At 47.0% G+C, this 14,488-nt stretch overlaps 1 protein-coding gene across 3 annotated transcripts in view; it reads right to left on the reverse strand.

Moving 5' to 3' along the window:
• The window catches only part of RASGRP1 (RAS guanyl releasing protein 1), a 79,524-nt gene extending 70,277 nt beyond the window's left edge, over nt 1–9,247 (reverse strand). Inside the window, exons 1-3 of one of the 3 annotated variants that reach the window (XM_036031597.1) lie at nt 9,002–9,246; nt 6,223–6,337; nt 4,347–4,531 (exon numbers count right to left, since the gene is read on the reverse strand). In XM_036031597.1, coding sequence (XP_035887490.1) covers nt 4,347–4,422 — 76 coding nt within the window. In that variant the 5' untranslated portion in view covers nt 4,423–4,531; nt 6,223–6,337; nt 9,002–9,246. Of the gene's footprint in view, nt 1–4,346; nt 4,532–6,035; nt 6,189–6,222; nt 6,338–9,001 lie in introns of those variants that run through there. The other 2 variants (XM_028507123.2, XM_036031604.1) reach the window with 2 other exon arrangements.
• Nucleotides 9,248–14,488: the final 5,241 nt, after the last annotated feature.

Genomic DNA, 14,488 nt, shown 5'->3' on the forward strand with positions numbered 1-14,488 from the left:
CCCTGGAGGGAACCATGTGTGGCCCCAACAAGTGTGTGTTTGCCTTCCTTGGCTCTAATTTTAAAAATAGGTGTAACATTTTAGCCATAATAAGTTAAGGTCTATACAATGCTTTTAACGTCCACCTCTCCATGGTGTGGGAAATATACCTATTACTTCTGGGGTACTTCTACTTTGGGAGGTCTTTGGATAACATGAGTATAATGCACATGGTAACTTTAATCAACTAACACTTTGTTCAAAAGAGAATTTCTAGCAGACACCTGCTATAAAGATGGGGCCCAATACAGAGTTCTTATATTTCATGGATTTTAGTTTCTAATCTGGGGGAGAAAGTGAGCCAGGGTGCAGGCTTGCTCTGTGTGGCATGTAGTTTCCCCAAACCAAGAGAGGCCAGTCCCAGGAGGGGGACCCCAGCATGCCCAGCTCAGGTTGCAGGTGGCTGCTGGGGGCAGAGGAAGAAGCACATGCCTGGCATGTTTGCTCCTTAGACTAGGGACAGAGGCCAATTTATTCTGTTGTTTGTCCAAAGGAGACAATAATACCTGCCCTGCCTATTTCAGAATTGTTCTGAGTTTAAAAGAGATAAATACATATGGAACTCCAAGGCAGGGAGAAAGCAACAACATTCTAAATTATAAGATCCTAGGCTAAGCTGCACTTCCCTTCACACTGACAGGTAAAACAAAGTCAGAGAGTTTCCTCCCACACCCCACTGGGGAACAGGAGAGCCGCTGGCTGACGGTCCCTTTCTGGGATATGTTTGGCTGTCACTGCTGTCTTGCATTCAGAAAAGGACAAGGAAAGAGCTTTGTGAATTGGGACATCTGAAGCCTTCTACTTTGTCCCAAATGCTGACAGCCCTCTTACAAAATGAAAACATTTTAAAAAGTCCAGATGATCTCATAGGTCTTTTCTACCTCTGAAACAGATGGTGTGATTCACATACATTTGACATAAATGTACCAGGTTGTGATGATTTGCCTCATTATGTTCCGCTGAGGAGTGGATTAACTTGTAATAATACGCTGAGAATGTAAAGCATGACCTCCAATTAAAATGGAAGTGGGGGTAGTATTTTGCTTCATGTTTAAAGCTATGAACTGACTCGAGGCTCTGAGTTCCTCATCACAAACCTGTGACCTTGTACGTGACATTGGGAGGCTTGCTAGAGGCCATTGAGAATACCCTTAATTTGTACAAACTGATCACCCACTCTTAAAAGCACTGGAGTAAGTCCATCCTCTGAGTACAGTGTGGGTGCTAACTAATGGTTAATAATACTCAAGAGAGTCAAGACTGGCAACTGCCCATCATTCCTTGGGGAGTATTCAGACTATTACCTACAGATGTTAGAGAAATGCAAATCCCACGGTTCCCAGAAAACCAAGTCTGTTGCTCTTCCCTTCCAAGTCAGCCACTGACCCTGTCCAGCACGCCCAACAGACTTCTTCTGTGGTGATGCAAATGCTTTTTATTTACTCTGTTCAGAGGCAGCTACCACTTGTGGCTGTTGACCACTTGAAATATGACTAGTGAGGCTTAGGAACTAACTTTTACACCTGATTTAATTTGAATTAATTGACATGTTTATGTAAACAGCCACACGTATAGTGGCCACCATAGTGGACAGCATAGTTCTGGCTAACTCAAACCTCTTCAAAGCAACGGCATGAAGGGGAGGTGGGGAAAGTAATGGAATGTAAATTAACTAATTAGTCAAAACAATTTTTTTCTAAGTTTGAAGAAGTGGCGAAATTCAAGGTCTGGAATGAGAGATTACTGAAAAATAAGCACCATTTCCCACACCCCTGCACTGTTTCCCTCCGTTTTTATGGGTATTAATCTGAGACAGGACAAAAACTCTAACAAACAGCTAAACTAGATCTCTTTATTCTGCAGAACAACTTTCCTATACAAGGCCGAGAAAGAGCACCAGTGAGATTGAGTTCAAGAGAAACATTAGCCTCACTCTGTCCTAGTCTCCAATCGCCTCAGAGGAGCGGGGGTTCGTGTTTTGCCCTGGGATGTTCTTTGTCTGCTGTCCTCCCCAGCCCCCCTGTCCACCGTGGCTCATCCTCTGCTCCCCTCCCCCACCTAGACGGGTCAACTGATACAAACAACCACTCAAAATCACAGGCAGAGTGCTGTTCCCTCCATATTTAAGGTGTCTTTTCTTTTTGGCCCCTTTGTGACTTCTGTAGCAGCCTTGAAGTGAACTTACTCAAACTTCACAGGGTGTAAAGGATTTATTTTTCCTGCATTTAGCTTATTATTGCCCTGTCTTTTGTACTGTTTTTTCCTCCTGAACAGTGCATTTCTCAGGCATTCTAAGCTCTAATAATGGAACAGGGGTTGGGTCCCAGCACAATGCCAGAGGCAAATAGGGACTTAATCAATCCTTCTTGGAGATATATAACCATTAGATTTGATGGGATTTTAAGGTACTTCTTTCAGGTGAACATACTCCGGGAAACAATGCATCTTTTGCCCTTGTACGATTTGTTGAGGGAAGCGCATTAGGCTTGGTTCTTTTGGGGAAGGACTTTAGAAGGGGCCATGTCGTTTTCAGGGTGATGTCATGGTTATCTGAAAGCCGGGAAAGCAGCCCTGAACTCAGCCTGCAGCTATGTGATTGGCATGGGAGAAAGGAAGCACTAGAAATACACCGTTGGTCGCTGTTTTCCCAACAGTGGGATGGAAAGAGAATGAAGGTCTTTATTCATGAAATGGTCAGAGTGCCCTCGCTAAAGACCAGTAAATATGACTACCAGGCTTGTGTGAGGAACTTTGCAGTTTGCTGAAGTGGGAACAAGCCAATGTAAGAGATTATGGCAGCCGCACTTCCCCCAGTCTCCACTGTGCCCTAGTGTGTCTCCTTAAGTGCACATTTCCTAAGGGGATTATTTTGAAAGAGAAAACCATTCATTCTGCTCCCAAATTCATCCTTAACCGAAAGATTAAAGTGTAAGTAAATAGAAATCTAATTAAAATTTAAGGTTAAACTAGCAATAAAAACGCTTCATCTTTTCCAAGCTAAAGAGTCTACCACAAACAACTAGCACAGTGGGGTACTTGGATCAGCTGCATTGACAACACCAGGGAGCCTGTTAGAAATGCAAATTCTTGGGCCCCACCTGGGACCTACAGGAGCAGAAGCTTTGGGAGCCAGGCCCAGCAATTGTGTCGTAAAAATGCCTCCAAGTGACTGTGCACTAACACTTGAGAACGATTGCTTTACCCAGTGTTGAAATCATCAACTTCTTTTCAGTGTTGTAATGAAGAGTACGAAACGAGTATCCCTGAAACATCAAGTCTTTCCCAATCCTAGAAATAAGGTCTGACCAAGCACTAAACAAGTCCAGCCAGGAATCCCTAGTTCTGAGTTCAAACACACCCGCATGTCCTGCTACCTCGGGCCTGACCCAGCCTCCCCAGGGCGCTCCCGGGCACTGGGCCGGGCAGCCGAGTCTGCACCGAGCCAGTAGTGCTCCTCCGCTTGGTGGTGGGAGACACAGAGCTTCAAAGGGGCGGGGCATGAGGAAGGGAACAGGGACACCAGAAACCTATGACTATTCCATCAACTTTAAGCATTCCTCTTTTTGAAGGGAGCAAATATTTAATACCTTTCAATCGCTATTTCACAAACAACAATCAAAAGAAAGTGGTTCTAAGACTTTTAAAAATAGGGCATCTTTGCAGATAACGGCTGCCAGCTGCACCAGGGCGCGCGTCCTTCATGGCGATGACGGAGTCCAGCGTCTGGATGATTCATCGCTGACGTGAGTCTGTCTGCATCTTTCCCACATCTGTGACCCCCCATCGCAACGTGTGTTAACCAGTATCTCCCAGTCACAGGCATCCCGGCCTCACCCAATCCTTTCCTACTCCACCATAATAACCATCCAGATCGCAAAGGGAAGTATGAAGACTTTTTGTCCAAATGGTTCAAAGACTTTCAAATTTCTTTTTGATGACAGTGGTTGCTTATGTAACTTAGTTTTTGTGTGCTCCAAGAACACAGGACAAAAAGTCAAAGCCCCCGAAGCACAAGAGCATTTTATGATATTTCCCGTCACAAGAAAAACCTCCATGCAAAGGAACATGGAGATGTAAACTCTCCACAGTAACTTTTCTCACTGAAATCGCACCTCTCGTCACGACCCGTTACACCCACACAGTCGTGTGCCACAGGCACTGCACACTGTCTCCAACATCTCAAAGGTTCAAAAGCTATTTTTGAGCCAAAATGCAATCTAGGTTGCTATTCTATAAAGCATTTTTTAAGGAAGAACAAAGTAATACAGTGACTTTTTTTTATGCATGTGGGCAGTTAGCCAACTCACCAAAGGACTGAATGCAGCTATCGATGAGATCGTCCAGGCTGGCTCCTTTGGCCAAATGTCCCAGAGACACCATCATTCGGAACTGGGTGATCTGGGCCAGGCTGGGATGGGAAGGGATGGGGCTGCTGGCTGTCTTCGCCTCTAGTTTTGCTTTAGGGGCAGCTCTGCAGCCATGGGAAGGTTTCCTAAGGAAAGACAGGAGTCAGTGAGTGCACGCAGAGCAGCCAGGGGACCTACAAACTGGCAGCTCCATGCTCCGAAGGCAGATTGGAGAGGAAAGCAGTAGAGATAACACAATTAATCCTGGGAGTCAGGCTGATAGAAGATATACCCCTCCTACTTGGCAAATGCACCCGGCGGACTGGTTGGCTGTTAAAGAGACATCTCCCAAAGCAAATAACAAGGTGAGGTTTCAGGGTTGCAACTAGGGCTTGTCCTCCTGGGGTTAGGATTGCTTTGACCTGCTGTCTCTGTTTCCCAAAGGGGAGAGGCAGAGGCAGGACCACCTTGGCAAGGCCTCAGCTCCTAGCAATAATTTTTAATTTCAGTTTCAAGGCCACTGACTTGGGTCTTGAGAATTAAGTTTCAGGTGGTCTCATCTTCAGCTCAGTTCATTCGTCTTGAACAACAGCAGAGATGCTATAAAAGCCCAGATGGCCTCGGAGACATCTTTAAGGACTCTGGGGGGAAAGCCAAAGACTGAGGACCAGTGAGTAGGGGCTGAGGGGTAAGGATGGTGGGACTTAGATTTTAAATTGTAGTCCTACCTTTCTGACAAATCTCTGTTGGTTTTAAGATTTGGTTTTTCATTAATGATAATACAGATAACCATCATGAGTAATTTTTATCATTAAACATCAGTCCATCAAGTCTGTACGTGGGTTTTTACCTATTGGGGGGCAGGGAGGGGGTTGAGGAAGAGAGCTCAAGAGAGCTTTATTCCAGAGCTGAATCCAAAACAGTGAGCCTGGGTGCAGGAAGGCCTAGGGGTCCTGCAGGTCACTGCTGTCCACACTCACCTCACTTTACCTTTGGCCATGACCTCTCAGTGTAAGTCAAGTTGTTTGCAAAATGATACATGGACATCAATTAAGCATTTTGTTTTCCCTTCCATTAGAAGGGAGAAACAAACACATTTCTACATTCTTTGAAGGTTTATTAGTGGCAGGTGATGTTACTGGTAACGTCTTTGAGCACAGAGTTAATTCTCCTCTCCCCGCTGTGACCTGGTTATCTCATAGTTCACACTGAGGCGTCAAAAACAAGAGAAAAGGAAATATATCTCAGATCCATGCTTTAGCTACTCACTACATGTTTTGATAAACACATGATGGCATTAGTTGATCAATAATAGGTCAGAGAAGACCAGTGACAGCATGTGTAACAGGGTATTCTGTAATCTGTAAAACATGCTAATTGCATGTTAGCTGTTGTTGTATAAAGGTCATCTATAAGTTCTTTAATACAAACATCTAGTTGGAGAATCAAACCCAGACCATGAAAAGATAACTATCAGTCTGCAAGAGTCAAGGCTAAGGGGAGTGCTGTTCTCAGAAGAGGGAGAATCAGTTGCAGGTGGAGTGTAGAGGAAAGCTTCTCTGATGAGACATAGTCTCACCCAGGAGGGGCTAAAGAGGTACTGAGATGAAAACCAAATGCCGAGGCATGCACAGAATTTTGGAAGCCAACCTGCGAAAAGACCTCTGAACCGTGGGGTTACTCAGTGCCAGACTTGTGGAAGGAACACCCTACCCTTCCAGTGGCATTTCAAAATGTCTCCAGGGTGCTGGGTTGCCGGTGGCTGGGGGGCTCTGTGTGGACCTAGGGTGGTCCCAAAGAGACAGAATCAGCAACTGGCTATTGGGAGTCTGCTAACCCGAGGCAGTGATTTCCAAAAGATCAAGCTGGTATTACAGGACTTGATCAAGTTTCTCCTGGCTGTTACTGATTCTTACCCAGCACTCGCAATAGCCCCAGGGTCAGATTGGTATCTGAAAATGAGAGAATAATGGCCACTGTGGACTGAATACCCTTGACTGGGCAGGCAGGCACTGTGCTGGAGATTTACACGGTCTTTGAAGCTTACATCCCAGAAAGATTTGATCTCCATTTTGTGATGTTGAAACTGAGTCTAAAAGAGGTAAATGACATAGCCAAGTACAACTCATGTGATCTAATGTATCTGGGATTTGTACCAAGTGCCTCTCTGGCTCTACCTGCTTAATAAATATCTGCTGTGCCTGGAACTGTGCACCTTCACTACATTGGAATTAGCAAGAGAGGCTGACAAGGTCAATTCAGCCTCAGATAAAGGGAACATTCTCCTAAAGCGTAGTGGATGACACAAAGGCTGAATGTTGGCCCTACTCCTGCAGGGTCCTGAAGCTGTCCTCAGACCCCAGTGCTACACCGACTCTTCGTGGTCGTTATCCATGCCCTTCACCTAGACTTGTGAAGGCCCAGGCCCAGCAGGGCAATGGGACCAGCTGCCAGTGCTGAGAAAAGGAGAAGCCAGGCCTCCTGTGCCCCGGTCTTGCTCCCTACATGGGCTCCCTTCCCTTCTAGGAAACACTGACAATCTCTAAACCTGGGGCTGGTTGTCAGGTGTTGGGATTGATCAGCTTTCTCCCTTACCTGCTGCCTTTTTACCACTAATATGGTAGAGACCCAAGGCAGAGTTGGAAAAGAGAAAAATAAAGTTCTTTTCAGTGCAAGTCTTTTTTTTCTCTTAGGCTCTCCACTTCACCTCTCCCTGGGCTCTGGAGAAGAGGCACCTGCAACCGGAGGCTGAGCCTCCACAGACAGCTCTTCCCTCTGGGGCGGGGAGGTGTCTGCCTCTGTCCCTCAGCTGGTGCATACAAGGAAAATTCCACTCTCTCAGTTGGTGGCACTGACCATTGAGGACTCTGAAAACTGCCCTGGCTCTAATGCTAGTAATGGTTCCTCATGTCAGCTAAGGGAAACCACTTTTGGTTCACAAGGTGAGACACTTTTACCAGAATGAGGAGGGACTAGGGTAGATTCAAGCAGAAAGAAAAAACTTGAAGGGAGTATTTGGGGGTTAGTGAAAGATGCAACCTGGGGACTATCAAGCCCAGAGAGAGCAGAGGGCTGGGGCATGCGAAACCAGGGAGAAGAGAAACTATTAAAAGCCGAATTGCAACCTGAGAGGTCTAGGTAGATGGGGGTCATCTGCACCATAACCTGGGAACTCAGCTCTTCTGCTATGTAATTTCTTGACTGCCTGCTTTGTGACAAACCCTCAAAACTCTCTTCTGGAGAAATTGCTAGAAACAAGGATTTATAAAATGCTTATTATGGGCAGTACTTGAAGGTATTTTAATCCATAGAACACATAGCTTCTAGTCTGCAAGGCATATCTTTAAATGAGACTAGCCAAATGTTTTCTGGCCAGTTCCCTTGCAAATTTAAAAAAACAAACAAAAAACCCATAAGAAAAAATTAACTTGAAGGTGTTTTCTGAGGCTAAAATTTGCTAAGGCCCCAGTAGGTTTGTTGAAGGAGACTCTCAAAATTCAGATGGGTTCAAGTAAAATCCTCTCCAAGCACAAATTACCTCGGTTAAACTTTTTATGGAAACTTTCACAGCTTTCTTTGCAGTGGAAGGTGGCTTTTATAGGCTTCTAGTGAGGATTCCTTCCAGTCCTGTCCCCTCCCCATCTCCATAATGACTCAGTTTAACATACTGAGGCTCTCCTCCCTCAATCCAGTGCGAGGTGCAGTGTTGCAGACTCTTGGGGCTATAGGGCGGGTGCAAAAAGAGCTGAGGGCCTTCAGCTCTAGAAAGTCCAGCAGGGCAAAGCTTCCTGCCTCCATTGGGCATGCTTGTGCAGGCTGGGCATGGCACAGTCACACTAGAGTCCATGTGGATGGAGGTGGGGAAGTGCACAGGTGTCCAGTCTTATGCTGTGCCCAGGCCACTGTCTAAGCAATTGTAGGGTTCCCGCCCTTTGGGGGATAAACTCAAAGTTACCTGTCCCCTCCAGGCCCCTTTCTCCAGACAAGAACCTTTTCACTCACTGTCACTCTTCATCTTATGTCACCCCAAGACGCTCCTAAAACATCTAAAATCACAGTGGGGCGGGGGTATCCACCCAGAAGGTTACACATTCGCTGACCTCCGCTATCTTGCTGCAAATGCAGTTGGCCCCTCAGAGCCCTCCCGAGATCCGCAGGGCCGGCAGATGCCGCCAGGGGGCGCTGCGGGAACCCTGCCCCCCGCAGCAGGTGCGGGAGTGCGACCCGGAAAGTCCACGAGTGGGAGTCCCAGGTGCGGGGCAGCCAGGAGCTGGGGGATGAGGTCTGTCAGTGCAATTCCAGAGCTCGCCAGGCGAACGCTGGCAGCGCGGACCGCACAACCCAGCTCACTACCCCATTTCCCGGGTGCGACGCGCTGGGCACTCCAGGAGCGTCCGTCTCTTAAGCTTGTGTCCGCTGGGAGCGCCTCCCCGGACTTCAGCAGAGACCCCCAGCCTGCTGCCCCCAGCAGTCCGGCCAGCAACTTCCCGTAGAGGAGGCGCCCTTGTCGTCGGCCCCACTTCCCATCCCCGACAGGCCTCAGGGGGCTGCCCGCACACTGGCCCCGACCCCAAGGAAGGAGATTGGGGCTTCCGAGGGCCTGGGCCCCTACTCACCGAGGAGCCTCTCTCGCCTTGCCCAGGGTCCCCATGGCCGCGCTGGTGAGCCGCTTCACTTAGCGCAGCTAGACGGGCGCAGCGGGGCACATCGCATCACCACCGCCGCTGCCCTTGCTGCTGCCAACGCGTCCCTTCGCTCCGGGCCTCTCCGCCTCCGGGCCGCCCACCCGCCGCTCTCGGAGCCGGGCGAGCCCGCCCGACGCGCACCCTCAGGCACAAACTTTATGTGCGCGCGCTCTCTCGCCTTTACCCGCGCGCGCGCGCGCACAAGCGCGCACTCACACTCTCCGGCACCCAACCACCTGACACCCGCTGATGTTATCGGCTGTAGGAAATGTGTAGCGCTCTTTGGCTCTTCTCTGAAACCTGCCCCCAGTACTCGGTAGTGCCTCGAGGCCAGCGCCTCTCTAAGTACTCGCCTTCCACCCCTGCCTTGTACCCTTCCAGCCCGAGGTTGTGGTCCCAACGGGAGCTGCAGGGCTGGGCAGGCTCCGGGTGCCCTGGATCCCACCAAACCCGTGCCTGCAAAGCAGGTGTGAGCCCAAGGGAACAGGCTTAGCCCGGCGGCTCCGCTCTCAGGAGAACACCATCGCCACCGCCACCACCACGTCCCCTGCAGTCCTGCATTTCAGTCCGGGGTCCTGAACACCCCTTGACCCCTGGCAGGCCTCTTTTGTATTTATTAAAGCTCAGAGCTGGGGCAGGGTAAGGAACTAACACAAATTTGTGGATATGCCTTAGCCTAAGCCTCTGGGTGTCTTCTTGGTAGCAATTTGCAAGACTGGGCTGGAGATACATGTACAGTACCGTTCAAGAGGCAGCAGGTATGGAGGTGCACTCTGGGGTGTGATGCATATCTGGTGGGACACAGCTGCCCCACATCTACAGGTTCAGGAGATGTGGGGAAAGGGGCACAGAGGTGGGGAGGGGTGGAGAGAACATTGCTGCCGCAGACCTGGCTAGGAATGGTGGCCCAGCCCCTGCTTGCAAGTGATGGTAACAATAGCTAATGTTGACTGAGAGCGTTTTGCTAAATGCTTTCTGTACATTGCCTCATTTAACCCATTTCCCCCAAATACCATGAGGTCTCTAGTTTAAAGATGAGAAAATTAAAGATTAGAGAATAATATGCCTTCCATTACACAACTAATACACAGCAGAGAACCATGACTGGGCTGAGATCCGACTCCCTGTAATCACTGCTGGACCCTCCTGATAATACACCCATCGTCATTGTGTCATTGTCACAGGCCATAACTCTAGCCACAATAATAGGGCTCTTCCCAGCCATAATGTTTGGACCTTAACGCCTTACCCTGCAACTTCATTTATGCATTGCCCTATATTTATGCCACCTTGTCCTTTGAAAAAATTCAAGATAGCTTACCTACATAACCTACAAGAGAAGTATGTGAAATGTACAGTGAAAAATAAGATACATGAAATGGAGCCATAAATGAAAGTCATTTTCTAAAAATGCACCCCATAGAGTCCAATACACTTGCTTCAAGTGGGACAAAAACTTTTCTCCTGGAGTTCCAGCAGTCACTTTCAAAAGGGAAGGCATCTAAAATTCAATTCCTGAGGCAGGGGTGGGTGCAGGGTGGAGGGAGGAAAAGGGCAGAAAAATGGGACAACTGTAATAGCATAATCAGTAAAATATACTCCAAAAATAAATCAATAAAAAGTTCGATCCCACTAAAAAATAAAATAAAATTCCTGTCACATGCAAGACAAACAAAACAATAAAAAAGAAAGAAAAGAAAGAAAGAAAATTGCTTAAGAGAAAGTGGACTCTTCTCGATACTGAGACCAGAAAGAGATTTCTCTAAAGAATCCCCATGAACTTTGAGGTGATAGAAAGAACCACGTTCTCAGTCACAGCATATATATAGAAGTCACATGTGGATGTTTAATAAATATTAAATACCAACACTCTAGAATTACACTCTATACTCACATGTCTATATGCCAAGTGGATAAACATGTACCTTAATGTATGTGCATAACTATATGTAAATGTGGGTATATGTAGATAGAATAACTTGTGGTGAATACACACAATACTAAGCACACATGTAGGCAAGCTGCTCACACCTACACACCTGCAGTCCATTATGTGTATAAGTATAGAAATTATTAGTTCATCTGAGAAATAAGTCTTGCTGAGTTTTGTAAAGAAAGGGGCCTGATTCTGGCCTGGAAGCTTCCTCTTCTCCAGCTTCCTGAGAGCTCTGCACTAGACTTGAACCCGATTGTGTTTCTCGGCCCACCTGAGCTCTTTGATGAAGCTTTCTGGCTGCTCCTACTTGAATAATGTGTCCTTTCCAGACATCTACGAAATTAAAAGTTAGCTCCATCACTTTCATTGTCTTCTGCGGTGTGGTTAGACTCCCTGGTGTCCTCTGAGGCACCTCTGACCTTAGGAACAGATTTCTTCTTTTCTCTCATTTGCTCCTCTAACCCTCTCTTCTGGGTCTCTAACCTCTTTGCTGTGCAGTCAATGTCTCTGTCACCGCTGAGAAATGCTGGGGACCAGTGTCTGCCTCTACCTGCCCCTTGGGTGAGGTCATTCTGTAGGAATCTTTCCCTGTCATTCTTCCTTTCAATCAGGCATTCTTAACTAATGTACGTGGACTTTTATTTGGCTTTTTGATGGGTATTGTGAAGCCTCTGAGACTAAAATACCCACTTTCATCGGGTTTTCTAAATGATCTATTACTCAAACTAGGTGTTTTTATTTTCTTCCACAGCTTCCACAGGACCCATACGACTCTAATATTTGAACATAGAGCCTTGATATCTAACATCCACTCCCACATTTCCAACTGGTCACTTCCTTTAATTACCCCACAGGACTTCCTCCCTGTCTTCACAGCCACATGTTGACCTTGACCTCCATTATCTCAGAATTTGGACATGTGTAATAACTTCATAACTAGTCTCCATAATTACAGAACCTCCTCTTCTCTGATCCTTCTGTCATGCTGCTTTTAGATTTACCTCATCATGTCATGTCTCTGCTTCCAAACTGCCAAGGAATCTCTAGTTGCCTACAGAATAAAGTGCAAACTTCTTAACAGTGTGCATCTCACTGTCCTCACTGGACCTCACCCGTCCAGCCTGGCCTCCAGCCCTGCCCTCCCCTCCCAGGCACCTGCCCTCTTAGGTTGCACCTTGGTTGTTCCTGATAATTGCTGTGGCCTGAGCCCCTGCAAGCCTTGGTGCTTTTGCCTGCGCACCTCCTTCTGCCTGCCATCCCTTTTCACCTGATAAATGCACAAAAGTACAGTTAGACCAAATGCATGTCAAACTGGTAAGCCACCCTAGAGGGCACAGGCAGGATTGCCTCCCGGGTACAGAGGTGTGAAGACTCACCTTTTAGAACCTGTCTGTGGCTACCACAGCTTCCACTCTGTTGTCTGCCATTGATTCATTCATTTAAGATGTCTTCACTTGGTGCTTGCTTAGTGTCAGGTGCTATCCTTGTCATTGAGAATCTGGTAAAAAACAAGACATAAGATCCTTGTTCACAAGAGCTTACATATCTAGCAAACAGACCGTAACCAAGTCAACAAATAAACAAATACGTCGCCATTTTACACCCTGATTTCTAGGAGCTGCCACTTCAGAGTCGGGTTACCCCTGCCCTCTGGGGGCACCATGACGTATCCCAGTTGGGTGCCTCTCCCCCATGGACCTGTGAGAACAAAGCTGCCACATTTAGGGGCACGCAGATCCAGAGGAGAGTGGAGAGAGATGGAGGGGGAAAGTGGGGGGTGCGTGGCATCATTCTTTACTCTCCTGCTGAGAACGGCTCCTATTTCTGAGACAGGCAGAACTGGCCTTGTTGTTTTATGACTGTGACTGGCTGCCCTGCACAGATGCACATGAACACCAAGTTCCTGCGGCTGCACACCCCCGGCCAAGGCCAGGGGAACTTCCCAAGTGAGAAGCGCCTCTTTTGGCTCCGTACCTGTAGTTTGTAAGCATGTGGTTGGAGGCCTGCTTGTTTTTGTCCTGGGCACCTTCTCCTGGGCGCAGCAGCAGGCCTCCCTGGGCCTCTCCGTCTGCAGGCCAGCTGTTCTGGAGAGTGTCTGTTTCCTTGAGGTATCCCCAGGATTCTCCAAAGGGAATTTTATGATTGTCCTATAAATTTCATTTTAAGATAGATGGTCCTATGTGTAAGCCCTAAATGTGAATATCCATTCTTGTTTTCAGCTGCTTTGAAGGATGCTACTTGTCTCTGTGAAATCCCTTCCTAGCGTCCCATCACAGAGCCCGTATTTTTGGTTAGATTGGCCTCAAATTTGATTTTGGATTTTTTAAAAGATGGTAACACAGCCAACAAATAAAAATACAAGTTGTCTCATGGGTTTTACTCCTAGTAGGATGGGAGTCCCTAGAAGCCTTTGAACAGATGAGGGACAAGATCTGACTTCTGCTTCACAGGGCCCCCCAGGCTGCTGAGTTCCAAAGTGATTCACAGGAAGTAAGGGCAGAAGGCTCTCAGTGCAAGTGCCTTTATAATTTCCACCTGGGTGGGTCTGCCAGGTTGGTGGCTTTCAAACTGTTTTGAACATTACTCCATGGTAAGAGGAGTAAAGTCACATTTTACATTCTGTGACTCAGATGTGTTTTACCCTACGTGTAAAACTGAAACACAGGCTGTGTGAAACAACAGTCCCCTTACTATATGTGGTTCACTTTGATCCTTTCAAGCCTTTTTCACTTTGTTTAATGGCATTAAAAAGTAAATGCTGGTCAGGACCCGCTAAAGTGATATGTTACTGGGTTGGGCTCATAGTTTGTGAAATAACAGCTCTCGGTCAGCCTCTCACGGTAACAATAGATCGCCATAGTTACCCCAGGAAATGGGAACCAGGTGGCATCAAGTAGGGGAACATTTTACTCTTCATTGTTTCCCCTTCTATAATTTTTATTTTTGTGTTATGTGCGCACACCTATTCAATAAATAAATTCTATTTTAAATTATTAGTGCACAAAAACCTTCCTGCTTTCTAATTCTGAACTGAATAGCTTTACAAAACTAGAGGCTGGGGCTGGCAAAAGATGTGAGTGAATTTGCTTTGTTCAAGTTTATCAAAAAATATCCAACAATATTTTTTCCCCACAAACATTTGGGAGGCAGAATGGCACAGTGGTTAAAAGCCCTGGAGTTGGACTGATTTTGAATTTCAGCCCTAATGCTTCCTAGTAATGTGATCTTGAGCGAGTTAACTTCTCTAAGCCTCAGTTTCCATGTCTGTAAAAGTGGGTACAAACAAGGCCTACCTCATGAAATTTTGCTAATGATTATATGGACATGGCCTACGCCTAGCATGTAGTAACCTCTGGAGACATGTTAATGTTTTGAGCTAATACTCTGTGCCAGGTCGTGGGCACACAAGGCGAGTTTCGGGAACCTAATGAATGCTATGTGATCATATCCAAGGGACACATACCCTAGTTCTTGGTTGATGC

The sequence above is a fragment of the Phyllostomus discolor genome, chromosome 1 (assembly GCF_004126475.2).
Source record: "Phyllostomus discolor isolate MPI-MPIP mPhyDis1 chromosome 1, mPhyDis1.pri.v3, whole genome shotgun sequence".
Lineage (NCBI taxonomy): Eukaryota > Metazoa > Chordata > Mammalia > Chiroptera > Phyllostomidae > Phyllostomus > Phyllostomus discolor.